Source organism: Dinoponera quadriceps, unplaced genomic scaffold (genome assembly GCF_001313825.1).
Source record: "Dinoponera quadriceps isolate SergipeBrazil2010 unplaced genomic scaffold, ASM131382v1 scaffold397, whole genome shotgun sequence".
Lineage (NCBI taxonomy): Eukaryota > Metazoa > Arthropoda > Insecta > Hymenoptera > Formicidae > Dinoponera > Dinoponera quadriceps.
In genome coordinates, this window is record NW_014554705.1 from 110,712 (window position 1) to 126,099 (window position 15,388).

Consider the following 15,388-nt stretch of genomic DNA (forward strand, 5'->3'; position numbering starts at 1 on the left):
GAAAAAAGAAGAAAATGCTGGAAACGCAAAGGCCGAGTGACGATCAATGGACGTTTTTCATACGCGCCCACCAAAGGTGTCCGAATTTGCGACTCCGATCGCTTCGGGATCGGAGACGCACCGGCGGGGAATTTCCACAAAGAAGAAATTTCCTTCCGTCAAACTTGTCTCTTGTCTCCGTTCTTCGGCTAATGGTAAATTTATCGACGCAAGCGTAATGAAATATACGGACAAAGTTACATCGTCGTATCACGCTGTGTAATCGTATTACACGATCGAATGAACCGACCTCTCCTAAAAAAGCGGTGTCTTGGCGCGGAGCGAGAATTTTGAAGTCAAATTTGCAAGGTAAAAACTTTTACGTTAGATGTAACACACTTCACACGTCCCAAATAGTCCACACATATTTTTGTGTTAATTTCACGCAAGGTGAATATGTTATAAGGTAACACAAATATTATGTCGAAAATGAACACAGAACTAACACGTATATAATGTTATTTTAACACTTACATGTGTTGAATATCGACTCAGCACAGAATATGCATTGAGATAACAAATACGTTAAATTAACACACCTTAAATTAACACACAGGCACGTTAAGAATTTAACACAAAAATTCTAACAAAGGCAGACTTCAACACAAGTACAAAATGTTTTCTACCGTATGGGAAGGATAATATCTCAGATCGGGGGGAGAAATATATGTTTCTTTTTAATTTCCTCTCTCCGTGTGTGCCACGAAAGATCGCGGGGCGTAATTCTCCTTGCAACTAGTTCGTAATTTTCTTTGTAACTAGGAGTTCGGCTGTTATGCAAATTTATGCGTGACTACGCGAGTTCACTCCGTGCGTGCGTTCCGTTACATGGCACATATTAATACCGACAACGGTGATGCACGCTTGCGTGACAAAGAGGAAGAAAGTGCCGGACACACACGAAAAGAAAATCCGCTCGAGCGGATATCCCATTTAGGTGCCCTCGGCGAAAGTACCGCAGAGTGCGACGCACTAACGACGCGCGACTAGCGCGAGTGCCGCGTCGCGTGTCAATCGGCCGTTTGCCGCGCCGCGTCGTCACGTTTTCACGCCGTTAGCGAATTTCATAAAAGTCCAGTGAAACTCAAGCGGCGCCGCGCATCCGATTACCCGAATTTCCGGCTCGCCGACTCGCGGAATCCCGCCTTTCGCGCTTATTTATCCAGCCCATATTCGATAACGAGCTGCGAATTCGCGATGAGATTCGCAACGAAATACCATGTATTGTGTGTCTCACATGTAGTTGATCAATTAATCATAACACATCAATTACATATAATAGATAGAACAAATAATAATTAATATTAATCGCATGATATTATCATATTATGTATATTTTAACACGCATATAAAAGAGAGAAATACATATGCGTATGTATATATAGTGTTTTTTAATTAACGCTTATTATTTACACAGCGTGATTCTTCGTGAAAATCTGAATTGAAAAATGCCGAGCGAAAACGAGCGAGACGTCTCAATAATTTCCAAGATACGCGATTGAAAAACAAGGCTTTTCGCAAACTATGCTTCGAGCGACCGAGCGGATAACGAATCTATCTTCTCCAATTAATTTCAAGTTGATTTTATTTTAACAGAATTTTACTTTATGACTTAGATATAAAGATATGTTGAAAGTTGGAAAGTTGCCATAAATAATGGACCTTTCACGAGAAAATAGCTCGGGACTTTTTGATTCTATTTTTCACGAGAAATAACGCTGTGCACATAGCGGCCGTTAATTAGGAAACACCCTGTATAAACTGTGTAATATAGGAAACATCCTGAAGCGCCTCGCGCCCTTTCTCTAAATTTCGATAAGCGTACAAACAGGATTTAATGTGTCGCATCGCTGAGCCATCGCGCGTTTCTCGATATAATTCTCGATATAAACTCTAAAGGAGATGTAAAGAGGGAACGAGGAAGAAACAGAGAAAGAGGAGGAGGAGAGAGAGAGAGAGAGAGAGAGAAAGGTAGCATGTGGGCGCACGATGATGAGGGGCAAAGGTGCGGGGATGCCTTTTAACGGTGAGTGGGAGAAATTCAATTTGTTATTGCCGGTGGCATGCAAATCGGGCTGTCCTCGATATTTACTGAAAAGTCCATCCCGCGTATCCTGCTGTAACACATATCGGGAATCGATTGCCGGATCGAATCCGTAGTCCCTAACCGGCAATCTCGCGGCGCGATTACCGGCTTCGTTAGGTGCGCTATTTAATCCGCCGATTAGAATATACGTATACGCACGTTGCAGTGATACACTCGTCGGACGTAACACACACACGCACATGTATATATGCACGCGCAATCGGCCGCGTGTGTACACGTGGATAGCGATAAACAGAGAATCGCACGTGCGATTCGCACATTATCAGTCACTCGTGTGCACGCGAAAGCCGTAACGGCACGATTATCGAAAGAGAACGGCTATTGAAACCGATATCATTCCGGGCACAGATTCCGATGTTACACGGGGATTTCTATCTCACATTTTCTCACATTAATAACCCGGACAATTGAATATCGGCTGTTCTACCGGGCGATGAAACTCGCGCGACAGAGAGAAGGACTCTCGCGCCGTGTAACCAGCATTCAAAGTTCCTCGGAGGAAAATCACGCGCGCGCCGATCAAACGTCCGCTGTAACAGCGCGTACAACGAGACGGAGCATTATATAGTTTTCCAGCTCTCATACGAGGAAAGGTGGAACGCGGATAACGAAGGCGTCGTGTACTCGTCGACCGTTCGGAATGACGAAATTACGATCGCCGTGCGTACCTGCGCGTACAGGATAACGCGAATTTAGCGGAGCGTTACCGACGCGAGCGGCCCGGCTGAATTCAGATTTTACGAGCGCGTCCCGTAATACCTAATTTTACACGCGTTCAAACGGTCGTTTCTGCAGGGTCGTTTTCTGCCAAGGCGGAAGAAATTGCACGCCCGTCCCCGCGACGTCGGCCCGCAGGAAATTCACCGTCGAGCGAGCCCTCGGGAACAAAATCCTTAAATTCCCCTCGGGGAACATACGTCGCGGACACATGTGCGGTTCGCGCAACATCAAGGACGAATCACGGCGCACACGTTCGACTTCCGAAATCCGCTCACGTCCGGCGCGCATTATATGCAGATGCACGTCCGCGAATGAGAGAGAGAGAGAGAGAGTTAGCTTTCCTTTTTCCGCGCGGACCTTCGAACTCTTCAAGACTCTCTCTGCGTGGTGCCATGTCTCGTCGGGCGCGACTCCGCCGAGACACTCGCGGCCGCCCGGATCAACTTCAGCGCGGACGCGACGGGGTAGACTGTACCGATAATTGAAGCGCCCGGAGCGATATATATCGGAAGCAGATTAACTCGAGAAATTAAGAATGAGACCAGTTGCGCGCTCGTGAACGCGCCTCGCCGAGTCGGCGATGCACGACGACGGAACGTCCTGGGTGGAAAAAGGAAAAAAAAAAAGATTTTATCAGAGCTCAACGTTCGAGCGTTTATTCGCGTCGCGTGGGACGCGGAGACAGAAATATCAATCCACTTTCGATAAACGGGTCGCTCGGCGCTGCAGGAAAAAGCGGTCGATCCACTTCGGCTTCCATAATTTTAGGCTTGATTTATTCTGACTACTGCATGCGTGTGTATGTACATGTGGTCGCTCTCGCCGTACGAGTTAAAGTAGTTAGTCCGCCAAGCTTGTTATATTAGGAATCCTTTAATATTTTAGCTGTATATTGGTAGAAATAGTATCCACACGTCTGTAAAGTTGGAAAATAATTCGGAAACTGAGATATTCCCAACTGAAAATGATACAATTTTATACATGTTCCTTTAGAAATTGATGTCTTATTTGTAACTTCTATTTCTAGTTTCTCCTAAACCACATTTAGAATTTTAATGAAAAGTTACTGTGAAAGGACTAATGTAGATACATATAAAAATTTCTGAAGTTTTGCAAAGGTGGCCAGCCATCTTGACTCACATTTTTCCGCCATTCGCATTTCTGTTGCGAGCGAGGAGGCGGTTTTATCGGGGGGGGATGTCCTGTTATGATTAAAACGAGCCGTGTGTAATCGCTCGCGTTTACACCGCTCGTTTTATCAGGCGTGCGACGCGCAGTCGAACAATCGTCACCACCAGCGGCGAAGAAGCGGCCACCCGATGTAACCGGAGAAAACGTCCTCTCGTAAAACCATCGTCTTAACTCCTCCGGTCTACCCAAGTGTCTCGAGTCCACTTCATTCTCGGCGCCTCAATTCCGAACGGAACAAAGGCGTTACGCGGAGTCGCGTCGTCGTCGTCGTCGATGCCGCCGACGAGTGAGTGATAAAACGTCCGAGAATAGCGAAGGGGAAGAAAAGGAAAGGGGAAAAGAAAGAAAAACGGATGACGTACCTGCGGCGGTGACCGATGATGACAGCGAGAGGACGAGCAGGCAAGTCGACGACACCCACACAACAACGGCGCAGGCAAGCCCACCGTTGCAAAAATCACGGCGCATCCTCAGCGCATCAAGTAATTTTTGAGCCGGCCGCTAGATCTGCAATTACAATTCACGGCGCACAATTAGCGATTGATAGCAGCGGCGCCCGCTGGCGAACAACAATCGACGGCCGCGCTAATTACAGGGGAAAGGGGCTCTCACCGGGAGCCGGTAACGTGCGTCGTAACGTCGTATCTTTTTTGCAGGACGCGAAAGAGCGCGGGAGGAAACAACTCGGAGGTGGCTCGACCTTTGCTTTGACACGACGAGCGAGATCTCTTAACAAGCCAAGCGGTTTGCAAATACAGCACCGTCGTCGGGCGTCCCTTCTCGGAGGTGTGCCGCCTTCTTCACAGTACAGTATCGCCCATGGAGTATTCTTCGCGCGTTTCTTTCGCGGCCCGACCGAGCTCTCCCCTTTAAGCGGAGGAATAACAATGGGAGTTATGTCTCCTTATTCGTTATGCCGTAGGGAATATTCTAATGCGCCCTCCTACGTTATTCATGAGCCGAAGTCGGCTTTAGATCTACGAATTGTCAGACCGTTTTTCGCTTTTTTTCTCCGGTCTCCCTTTTGTGCCACGTCTCGTTACAGGCTCCCGACACGCCGGCTTTTTCTCATCGCCGATTATCCGGCCGCGCCCATCGTCATCATCATCGTCGCGCGACGACGTTCCCCGGCGACGTTCGTGATTAGAAGCGAGAGAGAAGATTGTCTCGTCCGAGAGATAGTCGGAGACTCGCGTAATGCGGAATCGTGTCGATCGTGACTGATTATGACGTATTATAATCGTGCGCGACGCTGAAATTGGATTAATACGCAAATGAAGATACATCATCGTCATCGCTAACAATGTTGCCGATACGAAAATCAAAAGGAAAGAGAAGGAAATAGGGCGCAAAAATCAACGTGTGTTTCTCGGCGAGGGAAAACGGCGACGATCGGTGTAATCGATGTCGGCGGGGGTCGAGAGAGAGAGAGATAAATATATATATATATATATATATATATATATATTTCCGGTGCAATATTTCTCGCAACATAATACATATTTCAAGCGTTATTTTCTGGTCGTTCAATCCTCAGGATGCAAAGAGTCTTCCTTCTCGCCGAGGTGCTCTATAATGCACCTTACTTCGTGATTCATACGGCAATGGCGGGGCTGTTCGACGGCGAAATTACCGACGACGGCGATGGCGGCGACGGCGGTTACATCCTTTGGGAAGCCTTCGAATTTAGGGTGTAGTCCGCGACATGAATAATGCAACGATAGGGACGGCCATAACGCCGCGCCGCGCCGGTGCCGTGCATGATGCTAATTACACGGAGCAATCGCGCCGAGATTACGCTTATTGTCATTAGCCTGTTGTCGGCTGTCAGGCGAAACGTGATTTCTGCGTGTCGCGATTGCGTGTCCGATGACGAACCTCGCCGGCTGAGTTTCTCCGTTTCGCGGATTACCGCGGGATCTTCGCACTCCCGCGGACGGACCGAAAACGAAGTCCGCGAAAAAGACACTTCTTAATATTACGTACAGTTGTCTAATTGAGAACGTACACAAGTATGGATACACGAAGAGAAACGGTTACTTTTAACCTTGACGAATGAAAATACTGCCGTGTCGGGTCGAGCCGACCCGAATAAAAAACAGCGATTGCGCGGCCGAGTTTTCGCCAATATTCATCCACGTTTCATTTAACTTACATACGCGGTACTTTAATCATCCGTAGGTAAATATAGGAACGATGAGTAAGCGTACGATGGGAATGTTAATCCGATGAATAAATAAAAAGAGACAAAAACGGAAATAAATTCGCGCGTTTTAATTTGGAGAATACACAGAGATGATCGGGTTACAATCGCGGGAAATGAATGCGACCGAGAAAGAGAGAGAAAGAGAGAGAGAGAGAGAGAGCAATCCGCTTTTTCATAAACTCGGGACAGAGAGAACCAGGCATAAACGTGATTGCCCATTTTTGCAGATTAATCCGACGAAAAAATAAAAAGAATAAAAAAAAATTACGGACGAACTTACGAAGCTGCGAAAAAGTGGGTTACATCGCTATCGCGTTAAGCCCTTCGGTTGTAGCTGCGAGACTTTCTAGCGACTACGAGAGCTGGCAGAGAAAGTCGAAGCGCGCGCCACGAGGATGGAAGTGATCGGTAATTTCTTAATATAAAATTCCAGCTCGCATTGTGTCGCGCGTGAAAGCGTCGGAATGACGCGAGAGGACGCGAGGGGGGTCCGTTGCGAGTATTATCCGCGCAACGGAATGATAATTTCGCGTCGATCGGATCGAGCGCTAATGAGCGCGAACTTCATCAGGCTGGAAAGTATGTTGCGTGCGGCGCTTTTGCGAAATCAACGTCCGGAGCCTCGAGGGATAACGATTCATAAATCTCTCCTCGCGCCGATGGTCTCTCTACTCGCTGAGTTTCTACTCGATCTTACGGAATCTCACGGACGCGATCGGGCAACTACGGGGCCATATAAGTCGCGGCACCGTCTACTCTCTCACGGTTGGCTCACCGGATGTGGGTCACTCGCCGTCATCGGAGGTTCCTTCCGGGTCTCAGTGTCGGCGGAGCGTCCCTGTAACTTTCTATCGTCGCGGCGCCTCGTGTGGATTCCCGAACGCGTCATCACCGTCGGTACACTTTCATGAGGATCGGAGAGGAGAAAAAGAAGAAGCGGGAGGGCAGGTGGGAAATCGGCGCGCGCGTCACTTCCGAGGGAAAGAATCTCACCCTGAGAGATTCCTCAAGTTAGTCTCATGAATGGCAGACGTAGTCGAACGGGTTCTTATTATTGTCACGCGATTGCGAGAGATCGGATGATATTCGGCCGCGTGCTCGTCGCCGTCGACTGAACTTTCCCCCTGCAGAAACTGAACACGAAGGTGAAGGGAAGCTGAAGCGGCTCAGCTAAAGGGACAGGTGTGCATATGAGAACAAGGAGCGAGAAGACAAAGTCGAACGCGCGCCGGATCTACCGAAGAAGAGTGGGCCGCGAACGGCGCGATCGCGCCAGCAGATCATCGCCTTCCCTCGTACATTCTTCGCGGATAATAAGTGGCACGGTCGTATAATACGCATAAACGCTACCGCAGCGGCGTGGCGACAATGTCGGCGGAGACGTAACGTTCGCCGAGCGCGCGTTCCACTATCGAGAGATACGTATACCGGTTGTCACGGTGCTTGACTTAATTTCCGGGCCTGGCTCGTTAACCGTACCGCGAAGCCTCGCTCGTGTCTCCGCCAGTGTGGAATTCGACCGGACCGATTTCTGTGAAATGTAAATATTCGAAACCGGTCTCTCCGAGACCGATCGATCGGTCGACCCCCGACACGGTCGTTATTAATTAATAATAATAATAAATATTTATTTACAGGGATGTATAAAAATTCTTTAGTTTACAATATTGATTTATCGCAGGATTGAAACAGACAATAATCGTCTCTTTCACAACACAGAACGCAATGTGGTCTTAATTTTATTACCGGCAGGTGTTACATATATCAGCGAACGTATCTCCTGACCGCGTTGATTTCTTTTATATGGCACTCCACTGGAAAATTTAAACGTTCCGTATATGATATAAATTTATTGATCGATTAAATTAATAATAGGAAAGACGTAAGGTATATTATACAATTGCACGTATTATGGAATGTTTGAATTTCCAGTGCCATAAAAAGAAATCAACACGGTCAGAAAATTTATTCGCTGCTATACATAACCTGTTGGCGATAAAATTAAGACGATATTTCGTTTTATGTTGTGCAACGTGAAAAAGAGAACAACGATTTAATGTTCTGGATAGTATAACAGGTTGCATGTACTCTAATGTAACTGAACAGTCAATATGTATATTAAAAATGTTATATATAAAGATGAAGTAACGTATCAACCTTCCGCTGTTCAAGGATGATAAATTCAGTCGTGAAAAAATATATTGATATTCATGACACGCGAACGACATTGACCCGCCCAGACAATAGCTGGCTAAACGCAGGAATTTACGGTCCCGGTCTGAGCTGAATTAATACGTCCAATTAGAATCCGAAGAAAAATGAGATCCACTTCTGCGTCACCACAACACGAAGAGAGTCAAGAGAGAAAGATACTCCTTCCTTTTTTCTCTTTCTTGCCGGATCGTTTGCTCTCCCGAGGAAGCTCGATAAATTCGCCCGTCATATCCCCTCCTCCCGAATAATATCTTCGCTGTAGCTACGCGATCCTACCCGGATGATAATAGTTTCGACGTTTCATGCCGGAAATTGCGCACTCGAGCGCAGAGTGCACCTGGCCGAAGGCTGGCACAGCGACCCGGAAACAGTTACGCGCGGAAGTTATCCCGGGCTTGCTTTGTCTTCTTAATGTGTGTGTATGTCTGTGTGTGTGTCTGTGTATGACACAGGCGCGTTTCCTTCGTTCTATTAAAGTGTCGTCGTACGTGCAATTGTAAATTACTTACACGCGCACGCATGCGCGCGCGAGTGTCTTCTTTCGCCACTTTGTACCGTCGCACCGTATTATTATCGTTACCTCTCCTTGATGTTGAACGAATTATTCGGCGCGTTTCGCAAGACCGTGCGCGCCGGTGAAATTGTTAAATCCACGCACGTCCGCCGCGCTTACATCTTTGACGTGAGCCTCCTGCTCGAAGAGGTACTGCAACATTTACGTCTGACAAATGGAGATGGGATAGAGCGGTGTGTCTCGTAAACTTCCACGGAACACGGAATTTCCGTGCGATATTCTTATTTCACGCGCGCGCGCGGAACGTTCGCTCGCTCGCTCGCTCCTTTCGCAATAATTTACGATCGCGCTCGGCGATACCTCGCGCTGTTTGCCGCGTACACTATTTTCCTCTTCTTTTCCCCTACCCCCCTCTCGTTTTCGTTTTTTGCAGCTCTCTTCGGAAGGATCGCGCACTCACGACGCGGCTGGTATACCCAACGGTGAACGGTGGAATTTGTATCGCCATTATAATGCATATTTGCGCCCGCGCGATGTTCCCCGACCACTGGAAATTTCGCGTGGATTTATGGCCGTAGCGAAAAACGAGTATCGCGCGAGTAGGCTGGACGGAGAGGTGGGGAGCGTCCCTTGGCTGCCAGAATCCGGCGGGGCCGCGCTATTAAATCTTGCCGCGAAACAAAAATCGAGGAACGCACGTCCGCATACTTAATAAGCGGGCCGATGGCCGCCGATGGCGCCTGCGAGCAGCGTGATTCATCTTATTTAATTGCACACCCGGCGGCGGCGCTCGGTGGCCGCCCGCGCTAAATCTTGCAGATACCAAAAATGACGCTCGACGTCCCGACGCGGCGGGAGAGGAAGGCAGAATGGGTCCCTCGTACGTCGTATAAGCGCGATAAATTTATAATCAATTCCCGTTCTCTCTTGTACGGCGGATCTAATCGATATGAGAAGAGAGTCGCGCAACCCTGCTCGGCCGGGGATAATAACTGTATTACGAACGTTACACCGGATGTCCCGAGATAGTAGTCGTCGATGACCTTTGCGCCACCGTTCGCCAATTTCTCGGCCGAGTTCCTCGGAACAGATTCAGCATCTCGCGTAAATGTGTCGCTGCGGCCTACGAGTACTTGACGGTCACAAACGTGAGAAATCTCCGGCGAATCAGATTTCAAGGGAGGAGAAAATTAGACGAAATTAGACTCGTCGATCTGGATTGATCGAGTGATTTTTCATCGAGTATTCGCTCGCGATCGAAGCGCGGAAATGTGCGTGAAGGTGAAAACTGGGACTCTCTGCGACGACTTCCGCCGACATTTTCGTTAAGGAAAGGATCATTGTCGAGCTTGCTGTAGAAGTTACGGTTGAGAAAGGGGTCTCACATGGGTGATCTCGTGGTGAACACCCGGTAGAGGCAGAAATATCGATGAAAATCAGCAAGAAGCACTCTAGGCCGCCGCGCCGTTCCGATCTGATTAACGCCCTGATATAACATTCAATTTCTCACAGCAGGATGCTGATAGATTACACGGATACCTCCGGATAATATCGCGCGCTCCACATCGATCTCGAATGCAGACGGACGTAGACAGGATCGCACGCTTGTCCGGTCGACGCGGACGATTCATTTTTCACCGCGTTACCGCGGGACTTTTATTCGGATGGAACCGCGCGGAAGTGTGTCATCCTGTTGCGAGAATAAAACGCAGCCGAAAAACCGGATGCGACGTCCGGAGAGCCGGATTTTCCATTAAGCCTCGTTTAAGTTCACCGAGTTTACGAGAGAGAGAGAAAGAGAGAGAGAGAAGGAGAGAAGAAATAACCGTATAGAAATTTTTCTAAATTTTTCCATTACATGAAACAAATTCCTTATTAGAACGCACAAAATTATCCCAAATAAGTTATCCCATTATGATATTAATTGGGAATTCCATTCTTATTTCAAACATGGACCCATGAAACCTCTTTTGCGCGATGCTGATTGGCTATGCGCTGCAGGGCATCGATTGTCATCGCCAGAATCGAATGACAGTTTGATCGAATATTAGATTAGCAGGTTAATAAACGAAGTTACATTTTTCACATTTACTATGCTTAATAGCGTCGTACAGTGTGCATATATAATTGTAAAGTATAAATACTTAAAGTGTTTCATATATTTTGTTCAATAGTAGAAAGTAGATCTGCAAAGTAGAAGCGGAAAAATATTTAGAGAGGGTGATCAAATATGGATATGTTTTTCACTTAGAATCGCATGTTTGAAACATTACATTTCTAACCAGGGTCTTCATACGTTTACCAACTAGAATCCATAATTATTTTGAGAAATCAAACTAGATTCCAATTTGAACGTCGATAAATTTTCCATGCGAGTTATATGAGAATAAAAAAAGATATAAGAGAGAAGAGAAAATTCTTTAGCGGACCTAGGAAAAGGAAAGAACCGCTACGAAAGCGAGACGGCGTAATTAACGCAACTTTGAAGTCACATCGGCAGCGAAGCAAAGAGATGTCGTAATTATAAAATTACAAATGCAATTGTCGGCCATCCCTCTTCGCTCCCTGAAAATATTCCGTTAATCGTTCGATACAATAAAAGGCAAATATTTATGATATAAATACAAGAAGTTACGCCGTGTGTCAGAATTACCATTTGCAGCGTGCTACCGATAAAGTAGCGTTGAAAAACGTCCATAACATCGAAACATCAAAAGAGCCGGGATTACGTCGCTTTTACTTACAACGCATATCGGTGTAATTAAAATTATACCCAACATATCCTCTCTGAAACGGCGTCGTTGAGCGAAGATACCGGATGTTTGAAAAAAGAAGAAAAAGCCCACTCTGATCCCGACTTAGTTGCTGCCGCGAACTTTAATCAGAATGATGGCGCTCGCGGTGACCGGTGCGGGTCCTTAATTCCGCGGCGTGTTCGTTGTAACGTACCTTTTTTCCAGAGCGAGAGCGAGCGCGCGTTTTGCCGTCGCGTTACCGTCGCGTAATCCCCGTGACGGCAGTCAAAGCCGCGAATACAAAATAGGGAACGTGAAGTTAACGCGAAGGGGAAAAAGTTTTCCGAGATAAAAATCACAGGCGGCGACGCTTTCCCGCCGTGTCGCGCGTCGTCGCTCCGAACGACGAAACCGACGATCCATGGATTTCCGCCGGCGGGCCCTTCCTCTCTCCCGCGGGAGGAAACGCCACGGAAATTCTCCCGTTCGCCTTCTTTTTCTACTCTTTTTCCCGAAAACGTCGCGGAAAACGTATCACGACGCGGTGTTCTGCAACATCGCGTCACATCGTGTCGCTTCGCCCGCGGACGACTCGGAAAATCGACAGATAGACCGACAGTCTCCGCTGCTGTTCCATATTCCACGCGCCCGGACGTGCGTAGCACAGTGGATTTTTTTTTCCATCAAACGCCCTGGGCACGACAGACGACCGTGTAGTCCTGGAAATGCCGAAGTTTGCGCGAGCTTGACGAGGAGCGAAATTTGAAAACGGGCCGAAACAAAAGCGGGAAAAACAAATCTCGTGAAAAGACGGAGGAACAAAAGACCGGGGGCGAAACGAGAGGAACAATGACGCCCACGTCGCGCTAATTGGCGCGCGATTCATACATTCATTCCGAAAAAAAAAAACAACCGGAAGCGGAACCCTGGAACCGGAACGCATCGAATGCAATCGCGACATCGGGGCAAATATTCCGCGCGCTTCCTCTTAGCGCGTTTCAAAGCGGAAGCACTCTCTCGGTGTTCTCAAGCGAGCGCGAAACACCGCGGTGTAACGTGGTTGAAACGAAAGGAAAAAAAGAGGAGGCGAAATAATGTAAAAGTCACGCGCTCCCATCGATTTAGAATCGTAAAACATCGCGCGTATTGCGTATTTTTAATACCGCGCACGCGTTATTAGCCAGCGCGCTCGGAACGACCGAGATACGCAGAGAGGGCAATCTCTCTGTTTCAGCTTCAACGCAATCATAGTCAAAGGATGTCGCGGGCAACACGAATTGTATTTCAAAATTTAATATTCCTAAACGACTTGTGTGCGTGAGTGCGCACGCTTGTGTGTGTGTGTGTGTGTATCTAAAAAAGAAAAGGCAGAAAAGAGAAAATAAAAGAGCATAGATCGCGCGTCCCTCTCTCTCTTTGTCCTTCGTTCTCTCTAGACGGAAGTTACGAGTGCGCCGCTGTTTTCCTCGTGAAAACGGCTATTGGAAATTCTTTGTGCTCCTGAAAGCGGCGCGACGGGCGTTGTCAGTCGAGCGACTACAAAGTGCCGGATTGCGGGGGAGCTCAGACACGTCGAAAAATTCCCGCTTGCCAAAAGAGCCGTTGAAATTTCGACGCACCGTCGCGAGCGAGCGAGCGATCAGTGGCGTTGCGTCGTATCGCCTTTCGCCGTTGGGAGTACGTGCGCGCCTCTGTGAGCGTCTGCTTATGAATTTTCCAAAAAGGCGAGCACGAGACAAGGAGAGAGAACGAACGAGCGACTCGTGTTTGCGTACGTCCTCGCGCGAATCGATAAAACGTCCGACGGAAGATTTCCGCCTCGTCCCAGGCGAATTGTACCGCGAAGCGCCGCGTTCGAGTCTCTTTCTCGCGCGATCTATCGGGTTCAATGGGCGCGTATTATTCGATTTACAAACGCGTCACGCGGAACTTTATTAAAACGCCCGTCGGATCTCGTCGAGAGCTTCTCGTCTTGCACCCTCTCTTTCTCTTAACCTCTTCATCCTAATCAGAAATATGCTAATTTCTTCCAACGCTCCGTGATACTGAAAATCAAGCAATGCTTCCCCATTTTAACGCATGGGAAATTCAATTTCAATTTTCGACATAATCCAAATTTACACGTATCTTTGTGGCCGCTGAACATCGTCGTCATTACTACAACATTATTGTATTCATCGTTGATCGTTTCATCGTCATTGCTATCTTTGTATTATCATTATTATTATACACTCTATTATTATCATCAATTTACTTTGTTATCACTACATATTAATTTATCACTCCGCTATATTCATAATTGTAAAAATGTTCATTATTACTCTGCAAATTCACTGATGTAATTCCCAACTACATCCTCAAAGGACTTGCCCCAGGATAATAATAAACGTATTTCTCTGTCTCTCTCTCTCTCTCTCTCTAGCTTAAGAGCTGGCATGGCATCCATTTATTCTAACTTTAGATTATTAGAATTCTAGATATTTTACTGTATTGTCATCATTTCCAATAATTATACTATCATTTATACGAGTCTTCATATCCGTATGCCCGGACGTATTAGGTAGCTTTTAATCCGAAAGTATGGCAATCGAGCAATTTTCGTGTACTCTTGACTTACTCGCAACTCCAGAGGGTTATACCCTACCCCAGAGGTAAATAAACCCTTCTATTTTCTCCCTCCCTCCCCTCTCCCTCTCTTTCATTCTGTCTATTTTGTGCAGTCGAAAGTTCTTCCGAACGCGGCGCAGCGGGCACGCGTGAAAAAGGAAAAGAGGGAAAAAAAGGGACACTGCTTTCACGTCCGCGCGCGCGCACGATCGCGCTCTTACAAGGATATCTGGCAAATAGAGAACGTTATACAACCGCCGTGTTACACGTTAAACACAGCCGGCGGTTCCCCGATAGGATTCGAGGCGAAGATTCCGCTACGCCGTACGCGCGAGAGAAAGAGAGAGCCGTTTGAAAATTCTTAGCAGTGCATCCTGCGCGCAAATGCACGCGAAGCGCGGCGGCAGGGCGCGGTTCGGGAAAACCGCGCGCGCGCTTCTTACATGGGAATCGCATTCTCCGCGCGCGCGTTTAGAAAGCATACGGGCTGGAAATTAATCGACCCGCGAGACTGGCCGGCGCGTAGTTGAAAACGGAGAGAAGCGACCATTTCTCGAGTGTCTGAAGAGCGAAAATGTTCAAGGGTGTTTAAACCCCACGATTCCCGACGACAACGAGCGCGTGCGACCCGCGCGAGAAACGGAGGTCTCCAGCGGGGCGGAAGGAAAACTCGCCCACTGCCGTCGTGTTTTCGAAAGTGGAGCGTGTGTATTTTGCTTCCATATCCGGCGCGATTGTGAAGCGAAACTGCGTAAGAAGATTACGCAGCGGGGAAGCGCGATAGATGTAATTTTCATGTAATGTAACGCGGCGAAGTCCCGCGCGGAAACCGCGCCCGGGGCCCCGTCGATCGCGCGTGGATTTCCTGCAACGTTTGGCTGCTCGTTCACGGCCAGGTGGAGGGGGGGGGAACGGCGGCTGAAAGTCGTCGGAATTAATTGGGCGCGAAAATTTCTGTTGTCGTTAAAGTACAGGGAGGAACGCGCAATATATGTATACGACTCGCGCGCAAGTACGCACGACAATCGCGGTGAAAAAAGGTTCCTGCTTCGCAC

The 15,388-nt window shown here is 47.8% G+C and overlaps 1 protein-coding gene across 2 annotated transcripts in view; it reads right to left on the reverse strand.

The window, feature by feature from the left end:
• LOC106740992 (cysteine-rich motor neuron 1 protein) overlaps positions 1-15,388 on the reverse strand; it is a 32,632-nt gene that overhangs the window by 9,975 nt on the left and 7,269 nt on the right. For both annotated transcript variants that reach the window (XM_014612540.1, XM_014612542.1), the window contains one exon: positions 4,420-4,564. In XM_014612540.1, the coding sequence (XP_014468026.1) occupies positions 4,420-4,525 (106 nt within the window). In that variant the 5' untranslated portion in view covers positions 4,526-4,564. The remainder of the gene's footprint in view (positions 1-4,419; positions 4,565-15,388) is intronic.